The sequence below is a fragment of the Numida meleagris genome, chromosome 11, assembly GCF_002078875.1.
Source record: "Numida meleagris isolate 19003 breed g44 Domestic line chromosome 11, NumMel1.0, whole genome shotgun sequence".
Lineage (NCBI taxonomy): Eukaryota > Metazoa > Chordata > Aves > Galliformes > Numididae > Numida > Numida meleagris.
In genome coordinates this window covers 9770062-9786062 of record NC_034419.1, presented here as the reverse complement: position 1 = coordinate 9786062, position 16001 = coordinate 9770062, and the positions used below count along the sequence as shown (strand labels likewise).

Sequence of the window (16001 nt, the reverse complement as noted above, 5' to 3'; positions counted from 1 at the left end):
GTCCTGGACATGACAGAGCTCCTTTTCATCCAGCACACGTGGCACAGACAGCAGCATGGCTTGCTGCCCATACCCTACCTCAAACTTGCCGTGGAGAAAACTGCCTCCAATTCAGCCTCTACAAAAGGCTCAGCCCTTGTATATCTTGCGTTTCAGCCCTTGTATATCTGTGGTCCAAGCTGCCCACTAATGCCAGCTGCGACAGGGGCTGTGTGATGAGGACACCTACTCAGCACCGGCCACCAGGAACAACGATCTCTGCCACTTCAGAGCGTAACTGAGACCTGCTGTCACAATCTCGCATGAAAAAAGAATTAATGCTCCAGGTATCCAACAAGCAGCTAAGGAGAAACATAAGGAGAGGGAGCCTAAGCGCAGATGTAGGGCTTCTTCCGTCTTTCCAAAGGCTTCTGTGATACAGGAGCGGGGGGGGAAATGAGGCAATTCTTGCTTGAAGCTGCATTATCTGTATATTTCTTACCCAGATGGCAGCTGTGGCTCTACAAACTGTGCTTCATCTTCAGCAGTTTCCCATCGACATTTCTCCTCGTCATTTTTTTCCAGGCTCAGCTATCCAAGCTGATGATGAGGGCAACTGCAGCAACAGAACTACCCACGGGCACCGTGCAGCACCAAAGGAGAGGGACAACTGTGGGGCAGACAGCTGAGACCCAATCCCCACACTCGGGGTCACCAAGAAGTCTGCAGACATTCATCACCGAAATCCAACCTAGCATGGCAGGACAGAGCAGTTTCCAACCTAAATGCCGCACGATGAACTGATTTCTGTCCTCAGAGACTGCAGGTTAGGCAAGGCAATACTGAAGCAGGATGATGTGCAAGAGGTATATTTTCAGCTAATAATCAAGCAGTCCCTCATCTGGAGGTGCTGCATGGCCTCAGAGTGCCACTTTGTCCTTGTTGGGCTGCGAAACAGCCGCAGTGCACCTGGCCAACATTAACTGGAGATGTTACATTTATGATTTTATGGCTGATATTTTCCTCTACCCTCTATCAATTGAGTTCACTGTCTGAACGATCGCATCTGTTTATGTTCCACAGACACCTGCGTATCTTGAGATGACAGCAACTCCCTGAATACTGTAATCAGTTATTTCTCAACAGAGGAATTGCCAATTTGGTAAATAAAGCTCATTATAAAAGAGCGTGGAAATGTATTACAGTTGCCTAACAGGAAAAAATTGTCCAGTGCTGCCTGATAATCAGCCGTGGCATCATAGTCCCCCCCAATTTAGGGCAGCTGAAATAATGACATGCAAATTACCTATGCCAAGGCAACATTAGATGGGGGCAAGAGGGAAATGAAGAAGAGACAAAATAGGTATTTTTCCTCTTTAGACCAACAACAATTTAAAATCTAGTTAGTGACAGGCCTTGCTTCTTCACATTTCCACATGCAGCATCAGAAGTTCTGCAGCTCTGCAGAACCCAGCTAACACAAGCAGACCCAGAACCCAACATGACAATCCCAGCAGAAGTCCACCCAGTGCTGCTACAAACAGACATGAAGACACAATGCATCCTACTTTGCTTTGGAAAACCCTTCTTCCTTTGGAGATACCAAGTTTGACCTGCACAGTGATGAAGAGTTGGAATTTTTTCAAGACCTGAGGCTAACAACAACGAGCAGCAAGCAGGCAAAGATTGCTTCTGAGGAAGAAGAGAGTGGTGGCATCAACACTCCAGAAAAAGGAAAGGAATTCTGTTGCTTTAATGAAGATATGAAGCTCTAAGTTGCTGCCTAAAAGCAGAACACAGAAAACAGTTCTCAGCTCCCCTCATTTATTTTCATAAACACTACATTAAAATCTGACATGACCTCCAAAAATCCACGAACACATTCTTCAGAACCCGTCAGGCACAGTAAGGAGGACACGAGCAACAGAAGCTGCCAAGCAGAGGAGAGGCTTTAGGCAGAGAAAGGGAATGAAGTTACAAACTAAACCTGTTCCTGTTCTACTGACAGGTATATCTGTTACACCTTCCTCTCGCAGGATGAGATGTCAGCAGCAGAGCTCCCACTTGGCTCCACGAGGAGAGGGCACACAGCCAAGCACAAGGCCGAAGTGGACAGCAAGAGGAGGAACCACACACAACAGTTAGCATAAAGAAAGACAACTAGGGCTCTGCATTCAGCAGGTAAGGTGTTTTTCAGCATGATTCACCAACGCTGATTCTCTTTGGCCGGGATCTTGCACTCTTCCAAGTACATTCAAAATAAGCCAAACTCATTCAGCTTGGGACCTAAAAGAACAAGTTTTGTGATTTATAAACTGACTGGAAATGCTCCTATTCCCCAGGCTTGGTGGGAGTTTTCGCTGTTTCCTACCTCCTACCCGTGCCAACAATCTACAAACTCATGGGACTGAAAGTATCTCACAGCACGCAGTGACCATTAAACACTTTATTGTTTAGGAGAGAACCTTGGAAGGGAAGGAACACGCCTGCTGGTGGAGCCAATCAGAGCATGCGAGGAACAGTTAATCCCAGCAAGCTAGTCAGGGTTATTTCCAAGTGCTTCAGACCCCTAATTCTGGAGCAAACGGACAAAGATAACTCTTGAACTCAGATGGGGATGGTGAAACCAAAGCTAGCACAGGGTGAACCAGGCCTGTGTGGGGTATGCCTCCAAGTGACAAGCTGTGCTGGGGTCAAGGCAATTCTTTCCATTCTGTTACAATACAAAAATGAAGCAAGTGTTCCCCTCTCCTAAGACCCTCCACCTGGCTCCAGAGGCATCCACATAGACCAATACATGCAGGCCGTTAGAGGAGGAATCATATCGTTGTCTTGGACCATGAAGGACAGAAGGCACCAGTTTTGGTCAGCGTCTATCCAGAAGGATGCTGGGCCTTCCAGCAGCATCTGTGGTCCCTGTCCTCTGCTCTTTGGTGGCTGATGTTTATCCAGAGTTAACTAAAAGCTCCTGGAAGAAAAAAAGGAGACAAAGGAAAAGACAGCAAGTTAGTTACACAGCTGTTGACCTTGGACGATTTCCTTCAGAAACAAAGGAGTAATGCTGCCTAGGGTGAGAGACTACAGAAAATCCCTCAGAAAATGCATCAGGTATTACCTTCTGCAAAACGCAGTCAGACACTCAAGGGGACAGAGGACTATGGAAGCGAGAGCACAGGTCATGATCTCAAAGGCAAGAATGATTCTACGAACAAGAATACATGGTCAACTATAAACCATTAGGACTTATAAATCTGATGGCCTGCAGCAGGAGAGAGAGGCCATCAGACACTGCTTGGTTCTACCCCTTGTGTAACAGGCATTTTTAGGGAGGAGACCATGGTTCCTTGAAAGTGTACCAGAAAGGAGAACATTGCTAAACAGTGCTGCTACCACCCGTGGCAATATCTGCTGGAAGGTGAGGGTGCCATCTAGGCAGCTTCTGCACAGCAGGCTGATATTTGCTGCTTAACACTTGCAAAGTCAGCATACTCAGACTACATCGACAACACGTCTCCAAAGACAGCCCTGTCTCTAACAACAATGAACCAGAGAAGCTCATGAGATTCAAGAATTAAAGAGAAAATTGTTTGCCGAATTATTTAGACAAAGCTTAGCCACAAATCTGACAAGTGAACCATCAGTATTACTTCACTGACTCTAATTTCCCAGGTAATTTTTCTCACCGTTAGTGACTTAAAAATTTCACACAGTGCAATGCATTTTAAAAATTCTAATAGCGCTCGTACAAAACGCAATGAGCAAAGCAGCAACAACTCCCAATCAATTTTGCAATACAGTAATTTGCTGTATTCATAGTGTAACACTTCAGTTAAGTGTCAAGGAACACTACGCTTTGTGATAAAACCACTGTTGTGGCCACTCTGCAGTTAACCCCTACAGAAGACGGCAAAAACTTCTCTTTAAAGTGATTTTTAAAAACCTTGGTTACACCATTTCATGTTCATAATCATAACTACATTCTTTGACTCGTTCAGGAGAAAACACAAACAGCCAGTGCTTAGCCTCGATCAATTCCTCCCAGCCTGGCCCATCCACATTCCGAGGACACGTCCAGCTGGAGGCTCACAAATACTCCTTGTGCAAAAACATCAGGTTCCATCTCACACTGCATGACTAAGCTTTCCCAAAATCTTCTGCAGCGATCACTGGGCCAAAAGCTGATGGGATGCCAAACAGGCTAGACACCAATTTCCTGCTGCGCGGCTCACACCAAGCGAAGGTTCTGGGAACAAAAGATGCAGGTAACAATACTGTCAATCACTCTGTGCTGCTTCAAAGAAAGAAAGAAACAAACAACAACAGGAAACCAGAGTACAGTCTCTGAACTTGTCCAGCTTCAAATCTTCTGGGGAATGTGCTGTGCAGTGCAGGCATCATTAATACCAACAACACTGGAGGTCAGAGGCAGAGATCAGAGCTCTCCTCCTCCCGCAGTTCCCGCAGAGCATCACCCAGCTGCAGCACACTGCATGTGGAGACTCCGAAGCCCTCCTGGTCTGTGAGCAGTCGATGCAGGAATACACTTGTCACCATATGCACGTAATTGTTTTCACTGTTCCTGAGCCATCAGTTCATAAACCTGTGGCTAACTACTTAAAAGCACAGTTGCATTGATTTCATGCCTCACACGCTGTGTAATAGCATGGAAGGACGCCACATCTCTAAGACTAAACCCACTCTTTGCTAAGCCAGCCGTTTACACCAGTGTTTCAACTCCAGCTAGCACTTCAGCCACACTGATTCAGATTTGGCATCCCTTGGGGTCCCTTCCAATCTGGAATCCTCCCTGCAAGATGCCCCAGGGCTGCTACAATGCTTGCTTTGGGCAGGAGGAGCCAGGAAGAAGCAGCCTTTTCTCTCCTGTACACCCTTAGCATTTCAGATGCACCAGCCAGGCTGCACAAGCAACAAGCCCAGGCAGCTTGCAGCCACAAGCTGTTCCCACGTGATGGGATCCTCCCAGTTAATCAAGTTGAGGCTCAGCCTCAAGTTGAGCGATGCATCAAGCATAACTGCCCCACAGCCAGCTTTGGCTGCTCTCTGCTGCAGTCTTAGGTAAGAGCTCAGGATGCAAGCAGCCTTGCAGTGTGCAGCACTCACTAGTGAATCAGCATGGTGATGGTGCCAGTGCCTTTCTTGCAGAGGGAGGGCAGACTGTACCTAGTGCCAGGTAGACACCAGGTTCCAATTTGAACAACTCCAGCCCAGCACTACTACCTACAAGAACTGTGTCTTCAGCAAGGGGTTTGAGGCAATCCATCACGGCTGTGTCCCAGTGCAGGAGCTCGGCAGCCTCTCCGTCTCCCACCTGCTCCATCCCTCAGCTCCTGATGGAACCTTCCTCCATGAACACCAGGCCTTGAGGAACCTCTTCCCTCTAGGTTTGCCAGATGCAGTCTGCCAAGCTCCAGCTGGGCCAGCATGTATTGATTTAACCAGCCTCTAGTCTCACTGGGGTAAACCCTGCGAGTGTCCTCTAGTGAATACCTTGCCATTGTTCCAACATTCCTTCAAGCAGTCACACCATGGTGCTCGCACATCTGGGCGCCGTGTAGCCATGAAGAAATCAGAAAGCAGATCCCCATGATAAATGACTCAGTGCATTCAGAATGTCAGTGACAAAGTAGAAATTAATCTCCATAGTTCCCAGCTCTGTGCCACGCACAAGCAGTTTTCTCAAACCCAGAAGACCTGTAGGCACGCAGCAGACTTCAGTAACACAACCGAGTCGCTTTTTCATCTCTGTTCGTCTGCAAAGAGGCACTAACAAACTACAAAAATCCTCACCTGTCCTAAGATGGGTGTTCAAGGCCTTTCTGCTGGATAAGGCATTTGTTGTGGGGCTATTAGCACCCCCGAGCATTGCAAGGGACATTTGAGTCGCTCCGGTTTGATGTATGCTGTAGGTATTTTTTGGTTATGTGCAATTTGTTCTGTTATATTCGGGGTATTGGCTGTTTTGCGGAGCAGCTGTGCTGACTAATGGATCGTAGCACTTCTGTGCCATACAGTTATTGCACAGAAAAGCCTCTCTGTCTCCCTCATCCTTCAGGAGTCCAACAGTTGTTGTCCTTGGGTTTGGAATACGAAGGGGCAGGAGCACGCCTGGCTGCAACAAAAAGCATTAACTCAAAACGCTATTAAAAGAATTTTGTTGTCCCTCTTCTCTGTGTTAATAGCTTTGCAGAGCAGAGAAGCTCACCCAGTGACTTCTCAGCTGATTGCCCGGACGGTGCCCTCGGAGCAGGGCAGCAGAACGGCACTTTGAGCAAACACCCAGGACGTGCTGCCAAGCACTTTGCCCCACGCTGCCAGAACACCGAGCTCTTTACCAGCACAACCAATCTCCAGCTATTCCGAGCCTCACCTGTTTGATCATGCATTCTAACATGGATTTCCTCCAGACAATTGTTCCGATCATTGTTCTAACTCAGAGAGAACTCCCATCATTAGCCTTGCTTCACAGGAAACGCTTTGCCACTGACTGAGCAGCTCTGCGGTCCCCAAGAGGCACGAAGCCCCTGGCTGAGCCGGGAGCCCCGGACCCACAGCGGGGAGCAGGAGGCCACGCTCAGCTCTTTTCATGTGGGACACGTGCTGGAAAATGGTAGGGCCGGGAGGAACAAACAGGGCTCTGCAGAGGGTTGCTACTGAAAGGATGGCTGATTAATTAATTGGCGTGCCAACCGAGGACGGGTTTTGTTCAATCGATGTTAATTGCATTTAATCTCATTCTTGCCGTTAAGAAAAGCCATTGGGCCGGGCTAGTGCCTGACACACAGATTCCACCCACACTTGGGAGGCGAGGCGGGAGGGGAAGAGTAATGGAAAGAAAGGAAATAACCCTTCCTCACCCCTTCTGCATCACTGCACAACTTCATTGGGTCTGTTCCATTATTTAAACAATTTTTGTTTTCCAATAAAATTACACAGAAGCTCTAAAGGACAAAAATCAGACGTGGAGCATTTCACCACTAGTTGTTCTGGCTCTCCTGGGTACTGGCTTAGAGCTCTGCTAACCCACGGAGCCGTGGCTATCCAGCTGCTGCAAAGCACTGAAATTAAGAAAACCACCTGCGTGAAGCAGTGCCTGCTCTGCGCCCCGGCTGCTCCCAGCACACCTGCAGCTGCTGCCTGCCGCTCCCAACAGCTTGGCCAGAGCATCTCTCAGCTCGCTGCTGACCACAGCTCCGTGCACCAAACAGCGCTGAGCTCTGCCTTCCTCTAACACGGAATCATTAACGTCGGAAAAGACCACGAAGATCACCAAGTCCAGCCCCAACCCACCCCCACCGTGCCCAATGACCGCGTCCCTCATTGCCGCACCTCCACGGGTCTTGAACACCTCCAGGGACGGTCACCCAAAGCCGGTGCTGCAGTTTAGCAGAGGTTTTCTTTATCCCTTGACAAGCATTAGTGCCATGGCCTCTCGCCAAGTAAAGAGGACATATCACAAGTGCTGTGAAGGACTGGCTGAGTGTTAAGTGGTCTGAAATGGCTCTACTAGACTTGGTCAAGATTGCTTTAAAATCATTTCCCTTTAGGACTGTGACCCTCTTTCTTTACAGCCAGCATAATGATTCTGCCTCAGGGGATGGTAACTGCATCCCGCTATCTATACACATCAGAAAGTATAGGCTGCAAACACAGCACAGCACCTCTCCGGAACAAGCTGAAGGCAGGAGCGCACAAGAAGAGGGGATAACACTGGGCACCCCTCTGCCCCACAGCCAGAGGCACCCCGAGCATTTTGCAAATTCATGAATTAGACCCAGGAGGATCCAAAAGCAGAACAACGCCAACTTGTACAAATACAGCTCTGGTTTTGCATGGATTAAAATGAACATCACCCAACTGTGAATATCCGTTTCCAGAGCCAAAAGGAATGGAAAACCACTTACTGATGCAACAGAATTTCATTATTGCAAACCCTAAACCCAAGACATCTGCAAACTAAGGACAGCAGCAGTAGCGTGGTCGCTGGGGGACACTGACAGCAGGGTTTAACTGCTGCACCGCCAGGCCCTGCTCTGAGCAACCTTCACAAAACACACACACAGAAAGGCAACAGCTTCCACATATTCTCATTCCTGGTGGATAAAAGGAAAAAAGAAATAATCCCAGAAGCCAAAAGATTTAGGATTAAGTTGTATACGTGACCCGTTATCTCTTATTGGAAGGGAGAGAGAGATGCAATAAATACTCGCAAAGCCATTCCAATATTTTGAATTAAATGAATTACAGAAATGGAAAGGTACACGATGCAAGACGTTACAGAACAAGGCGCCAGGAAGGTGCAGGAATTGGAAACAAGCTGGCAAATGATCCCTGCAGACTACTGAGGAAAATTAATAGAGAGAGAAAGGATATAGTAACAATACTGACTGATGAACAGCAGTGTTAGGTGCACAAATTCAGGATGTCAATCTTCTACTTAAATCCAGTTCTGGAACAAAACCAGCAAACCCTAGTGTTAAAAAGCACTGGAATTACGAAGGCCAGCTATGCCCAGCCTCATTTCAGGACAGGCTTCCCCTGTGCATCCCTCCAGATTGAAGTTGCTGACTTTAATTACGCCTGGAGCATTGTGTATACAGGGATTCAGAGCAGGGATTACTAGCAGGATCCTTGCTTTAAGCACCACTTCTCAAACAAATTACACTTCACTTGACATCAGTAACACACACAAGAAAACAAATTAGATAAAGGCAGCAGGGCAGCATGAAACAGATTCCATGCAAGGAAATTTCACAAGGTCACCCAGAAAGATAAACACACATGAAAGGTAAACTTGTATAATGCTTCCAACTCCAGAGTGCACTAAGGCTTGGAGTGACCCAGACCCAAAGCATCCTCTGCAGGCTGGGGACTCCATGCAGCTTGGAGACCAAGTCTAGACGAGATGAGGGGAAAAGAAAAAGGAAATGAGACAGAGCAACCTCAGCTGTCCTCTGAACTCTGAGGGCTCATCCCGAGCCCCCCACTGCCCCGGACCTGTCACACACACAGATGGGAGAAGAGGATGGCCACGTGCTCGCAGCCTTGGCTGCTGCAGCTGCACATCCACGTGTGGTTACAGCTCGGTCCTGCCTGTCCCAGCCCCACACACCCAGCACAGCGAGGCAGGCACAGGCGACCTGTCCCGATATCCTTCTTCCGTGCCTAATTCTATTTCTGCTCAGTGATACAGTGAGATTCCACGCAGAAGTGCTATGAGCTTGACTGGCTTTATTTGTTTAACAGTTCACATTTTCATTAAGCTGTTGCTATTCGGCAGCCAGTAATTTTATTTGTGTGATAGCCATATTCATCTCACCCGTACGGGCGGAGATGTCGCTTTCCCTTTTTTTCAGGCAGAAGAGGCAAAAACGAGTGGGACAGAGCAGAGGGAGGACCACGACCTCACGTGGATTGGTGTGAAATGTACTTCTGCCTGTTTTTGTGAGAGCTCCAAAGAGGAAGGTGGCAGCAGAGACCCTACAGGTCAATTAAATTTAAACACAAAACGTACAGGGAGCCTACCTCAACTGCTCACATGCAGTCCAGAAACTGAAATACCTTTGAGTAGCACCGGCCCCTTTGACTCACCGCTGCCACTCTTCTGCACCAGCTGAGCACTGCTGAATGGGCACTTATGGTATCTGACAATCAAATTTTTAAGAATTAATTAGGTGCCTAGCTCTTGCCAATCTCGTAAGTATTCTGTAATAGCTGGTTCCAGGAACTGCCAGATCTGATTCAACAGCAAGGAAAAAAAAAAGGTTGGATGTTCGGCCTGCACCAAAGGCCACATAGACCATCCACCAAGGTCAGGCAAGCAAACAGAGAACTAACAGACGTGAAGTGTCAGCAGCCTGTGCTGAGAAAGCCAAATGACTCAACCATGCCTCTTAGACAGAGATTCCAGAAGTTGCTCCATAAACCCCAAACATTTCACCCTGCCACTCCCCTTGTCAGCACCAAGAAGCCTCCTTGCTGCGTGGGCACAAGGCAGAGAATTGCAGCTTAGCATTTCTCTAGCTCCTTCCCGTCCCTTCCTCTCTTCAGAAGGTGCCCTGGTAGAATGCCAGATGTTGGAATAAGCCACAAAAGCCTCCTAAATAACGATCTCCCATCTCCTCCACTGCAGATTTATAGTTCTGCATCTGCGTCAGGACAGACACCTGCTTCCATGTATCTAAAGCACATCCTTTACAAACAGAACCCGAGGTAGAATGTTTAACTGGAGCTTTTTATAATGTATTAAAAGATTGGGAAAGAAAATGACAGTTTCTAGGTGTGCCGCTTGCTCGCCTTGTGGACGCTGCTCAAGTGGAGGGGGAGTTGGTTTGGCTTTTTTAGGCCTTTTTTTTTTTTTTTTTTAAATATGACAAATGATGCTGGTCCCCATCCTGTAATTTCCCTCGCTGTGCAGCATGTCTGTTTATGATAGATACCAGCACAGCTTCTTAGGTGTCCGTTTATCTGCTAGAAAAGTATTGTCTGTTTGGAAGCAACTCATCCTAACAGAGTAGCCCCAGAGGGGGAGACAGAAAAGGGAGGGGGAAAGAGAGACGAGGGGGCTGTCAGCTGGGAATACATCCATGCTTCTGCTGCAAAGGATCTGGCAGAAAGCAAGCACCGTATTTAGTTTTAGCTACATCCTCTCTTCCCACCTCCTAGACCATTCTTTTCTAGTGTCACTCAACACCTCTTTGCATCTTCTTCCCACAGAGCCCTTATCATTAACATACGTTTCGGCTCAGACTTGCAACCTGTGGAAACAAAGCAAGTCCATAGCTTTCTTCCACGGGTCTGTGCCAGCACAGTGGAACCTCAGGTCCCAACCTGAGCAGTCAATAGGGTAGGACAGGCAACATTTAAATGAAAAAGAAAAAAAAAAAACCATGAAGGAAATAAAGAGAGCAAGAGAAGGGAACAAAGAAGAAAAAAAATGTGGTGCAATCTAAGTGTATTTATATTTTATGTTTAAAGAGACTTGAACAGGAACTTGTTAATTTTCTGTAACCAGGATTAAAACTAACTCAAACACTTCATTCTTCTGAAGAGCCCTCTAAGCTGAACTCCTCTCCCCACCAAATGGTCAATATAGAAATAAGTTCACAAATCCTGGGACATAAGTAACTTCCCACCACTCTTGGAGAAACAGAGGCCAGGACAGATTCATTAATCCAAGCAAACGAGCCTGTGAAGCAGCTGGCTGCCGGAATCCCCATTGTGTCCCACACAAGAAACAGCAACCTGTAATCCCGGTCCCAGCAATTCCCATGCCACCCTGCCTGGCACAAGCAAAGCAAGAAACTTGAACTGAACGTTTTTAAAATGGAAAACTACAGTCATTGACCATAGCTGCCCCAGCCAGGTAAGCAAGCGCTTTTACAAAGCAATTATATCACTTCAAGCTTTAGAATATCTGCCACCATTTCACTCATTCCATCCTTCATACTGAAGAGCAGGGTCACATCTGGAAGGCACTGCTGAGTCCCACACAGCTGCACAACCTGTCTGAGCAGGCACATCCCAACAGCTCCACACTGCCAGGGTTAGCCTGCTGCCATACCTAACTAGCAAGGGTAGAGCTGGCGTGGAGATCTCATCACAATTCTGCAGCCTGGGCACGTCCAGAGAGGATGTTCCTCTGCCCCGGTTCGGACAGATGTACATACACACAGAGCTTTATGAAGACACTCCAGTTAAAGAACTGCTAGAGCTGAACCTGAGTTAAAAACTTGACTTCTAATACAAGAAAGCGTTCCTTCAAATTTCAGTGTCTTTGCATTCTTTTTATCCCTACAAATAGGGTTGGCTTCTAAGTATGTTTGTTTTGAAAACAATGACTTTCCACCTGTTAGACGGTATCAGTCAGATGAGCTTAAATTGTGTGAAGTGGGTGTCATTGCTGTCTGACTTACAACTGAGGCTTACATCCAGAAAGCCAAGCACGTACCGTGTCAGAGGACGTAAGTTAGCAGAGAGGGCTGGCTGCTTGCACAGCCTCCTCCCCACGATCAGCCCGCAGCTACATCCTCACACAGCTGCAGCCTGCAGGAGGTGCACTCCCAGCTCCCCCAGCACCATCTCTGGGTGATGCTGCCCAACAGCCTCCACGCACGAGACTCCAGACTGCACCATGGGAGCCCAGCCCCGCCGCCAGCCTGCCTTCACCTTCCATCAGCCTGCAAAGGAGACATGGGCACGCAAATACATGCAGCCCCCAGCACGAGGGGACAGGCCAGGGGCTCCGTTTGCAGCGAGCTGCTCCATTTGTCCCACTCTGAGCGCAGTGTTTGAGCAGCCAACCTGCCCCTTTCATCTGCTCCGCAGTAGCCATTTCTCCAGAGCTGCCCATCATTTCCTCATCAAGTGGTAAAAACGGAGGATCACTAGAGACACGGCTCAGCCTTGCTGAGATTTCACTCTCTCAGTGGGTTGTAAATGCCCCTATAATGTTGGCTTTTTTAATCTTGTGTTATTATTACCCGCGGCTGCCATTCAGTCTGCAGAGAATAAAGCGCCAAGGCTTTCAGGGCCGCACAATGGCTCTGCGCATTTGCCAGCGGTTGGACAAACAATACCTCTGTGTTTCAGCTTTATTGGAAACCTTGCTGTTGTGGGAGCCTGGCTGCGTGCGTCCCCCCGTCAGGCGGCACAGAGGTTTGGGTGTGTGCCCACCGACTCAGCTGCGATCCCAGGAGCACGTGCCTCCGTGGCTGCCAGGGAACCAAGGCAGGAGTGCCTCTGCCCAGAGACAGAGGTAAGGGCTGCGATGCACAGAGAAGCCAGGCAGGCTCCTACAGATCAGCCCAGGGGGACGGAGCCCAGTCGGCCCCCTCCGAACTACTGCGCTCAGTGTAAGCGGTGTTGCCAGCTCGCATGAAAGCCTGATGACATATGACATAACCACGAAAATGTCAAAGCGATGGCCCAGAATCGTGTTCTTACATGAATTCTTGGCTCCCGTTGAAAGCTGAAGAGCCTGAGATCCTTGAGCTTGCAAGGAAGGCTTGAAAAGTGGATCGACTGAAAAAAAAAAGCGCAAATTAAAAAGTAAGTGAGATGTGGAAAAACGCAGGGCGGGCTCCTCTGATATGGGGGGACTGATCAGTACTGCTTGCAGGGGACACTGCAGACATGGGAACTCTTGCAGAGCCGCAGGCACTCCTTCACTCGAGAAACGAGCCCTGCTGCACACCCTGACAGACTCAAAACCCAAGAGAGAAGTCAGAAACTCTTCCCAAAACCACGGAGTTGACACAAAACCGTTCAGAAATGCACCGGGGTTATTTCACTTGCTTTCTGGGTTTAAGCACCTGAGTCACATTCCCATACTGGTGCCTTCTAAACAGGAGGGCTTCGTTCTTTTCCCATTTAATTTTTAAACAGAACTAAGATTCTCGTGTACTTGTAAAACTTCAGGAACAACTCCACAAAACTAGGGCAGCAGAAAACATGCCAAATACTTCAAGGCTTGGCATCAGAGAGTGCCTGCCTGCCTCTGTGGCAGGAGGAGTGTCGGTCTGTCTCAGCCAATGTTTCTGAGTAAGAATGTCTAATCCCGATAGCCCGTGCACATACAGAACGCCTATACTTACTGTCAGCTCTCGAGGAAAAGACCTTGACATTTTGCATTAAAGCCAATCTCTCCCTGAATATCAGCATAAGGTAAAAAAAACTGGGAGATGTGAAAAATGTAAGAACTGGGAGCCACCTCCAGTAAGAATCAAAGCTGAAATGGGAGAGGTGGTGAGACGGGCACAGGGCAAGGAGCGGAGCTGGGGCAGCACGGCACCAGGTTCCAGGCTTCCCAGAGCTGTATCTGCAGCTGGCCTGTCCCCATCCCCTCCTGCGAGGCACAGGAAGAGACATCTTCAATGCGAGGAAATGGAGGCTTTGCTATCTTATACAAAATAAATGAAAGGTGAATGGTTTCAGAACACGCTGTAATATTGTTGAGATACGATGCGCCAGGAAAGCGGAGCCGCAGCCCACGCCCCGAGCCCTGGCTTGGCACTGACAGGGCCGGTCTGGGAAGAGGAGCTCCCCTCCGTAGAGAGAACAGGACTGCAACATTCCCTTCCAAAAACAAACAATGATGTGCCCAGCGAGCCTGCAGAGGTGTCAGAGAGACAGGTACCGTTATCCCTTCGCAGGCCAAAGGCAGATGAGGACTAACACAGCAGCAGCACCAGGAGCTTATCAGCAGCCGGGCTGAGGCCGTGACATCAGCCTGCACCGCAGCCCTGCTATTACCACCTCCCCATTCCCACACAACCCAGGTGTCCGGGCAGCTTTGAAGCACGAGGCAGCAAGACAGGCAGGCAAAGCTGCTCTCTGATGGGCTGTCTGAGGAGACGGCATGAATACCTCCGTCTCACTACTCATCCACGGCATTTCCGAGACATCCGTTCAACCTCAACCCTCCAAACCACAGAAGTAATATCTGCCCAGGTAGAGCTGGGCAAACAAACACGAGTTAAATGACTGCTCAAGGTCGCCCAAGGACTACAAGACAGCTACAGGAGAGTCTAGCAAGTGCATTACTCTCCCCTTTTGAAAAGCAGGCAGGTGCGCGCCGGGACTCAGCCTGCTTAGCCAGGTGTGGAGCCTGCTGCGCTCAGCACAGCTCCGCCGAGCAGCACCTCCTCCTGCTGCCAGCACAGAAATCAAGCCTTTCTAGCAAAATTCATTCAAACAGATGCAAACAGGGATGGGGGGGGCTGCATCTGGGCTAAGTTACCACAATCTATATGTCCTATTTGTCTGTTAGTTATTAAATTACCCACAAGCAATCAACAGCTCAAGCCTCTCCGAGAGGCAGAGATTAACCAGGAATCGCTGTGCGGAAACGCTGCACATCTCCAGTGAGATCAGCCTCACGGTGAGCTGCAGGCATCGGGGAACAAAGGTGAGAGCTCTCCCGCAAGCAATGAGTGGCACAGGAAGGTGGGGAAATGTTGCTGCAGGGAGGAGAGGATTTGCAAAGCAAAAATCTGTCAGGAGTGGCTTCTAACACACACTGCACAGCACAGGCTTTTATCAAGCACACATAGCTGGAGCACCGAAAGCTGCACTTCTGTCCAAGCACTAATGCAAATGAGATTTTCAGTGAGAGACAACGATGCTGGTATGTAAATATTAATCTAACAATCCAGTTGACAAAGCCTCAGCTGATCTATAAATAAACGTGTTATTAGCAGGTGATGCTGAAAGCAGAGCTATCCCAGCTCCTCTTCCCACAATCCCCTGTGCCATCTTGTTTTTATTGACCCTGGAGACGCAACAACTCACGGCATGCAGCTTGCTTCTCGCTGCTACCTGCAGAGGAGGTAGGAACACTTGACAACACAATACATATTTATCAAGGCCCTTATGAGACAAGGATCCTGCGGCACTACGCACACAATGGCTCCCGGAGCTCAATTAAAATAGAGCAAAAGGTTTGAAGAAAGAGAAAAATCCCGCAGCCTTGTTTTCAGGCAGGAGGTGGTTGGGAGATGGGCACACAGGGAACCACTGGGCATTTGGGGAAGGACTGACAAAGCCCCAGTGTCAGGCTCTGTCAGCCTGCATTTACACTGCTGCTTTGGCAAAATGCATCTACAGAGTCCTAGAGTTATGGAAGGCGATGCTACCCTCAGTGCTTCACTTGCTATCGCAGAAACAAAGATGTCAAAATCCTGATCTCTTTCCTCAGCTATATTTCACCTGGAATTATTCTTTCATAATGCATACTAAGTCTCATAGCTCATTATCCTCTCTTCAGGCTGCACATGCAGGAGTCCCTTCTTTCACGCAGGTACTAGAGCTCCTGGCCAGCAGGCAGCAACATGCCATCCTGCTAAATCTGCTGTGGCATTTGCATCAGTACAACAGAATCACCCAAACCACAGTATGGCCAGCATCCATGGAAACTATGTGAATCATGGTGTATGGTGTTTTAGGCTACTCACACGGGTTTGTATATATTCTCCAGAAGTCTTTTAAAGCTTCAGCCTTCCCCT

The 16001-nt window shown here is 48.5% G+C and overlaps 1 protein-coding gene across 7 annotated transcripts in view; it reads right to left on the bottom strand.

Moving 5' to 3' along the window:
* The window catches only part of CHCHD6 (coiled-coil-helix-coiled-coil-helix domain containing 6), a 102040-nt gene continuing 88446 nt past the window's right edge, over nt 2408-16001 (bottom strand). For 3 of the 7 annotated variants that reach the window (XM_021409966.1, XM_021409968.1, XM_021409972.1), the window contains 2 exons: nt 12943-13020; nt 2408-2947 (listed from right to left, as the gene is read on the bottom strand). In XM_021409966.1, the coding sequence (XP_021265641.1) occupies nt 2924-2947; nt 12943-13020 (102 nt within the window). In that variant the 3' untranslated portion in view covers nt 2408-2923. The other 4 variants (XR_002442655.1, XM_021409969.1, XM_021409970.1 and 1 more) reach the window with 2 other exon arrangements.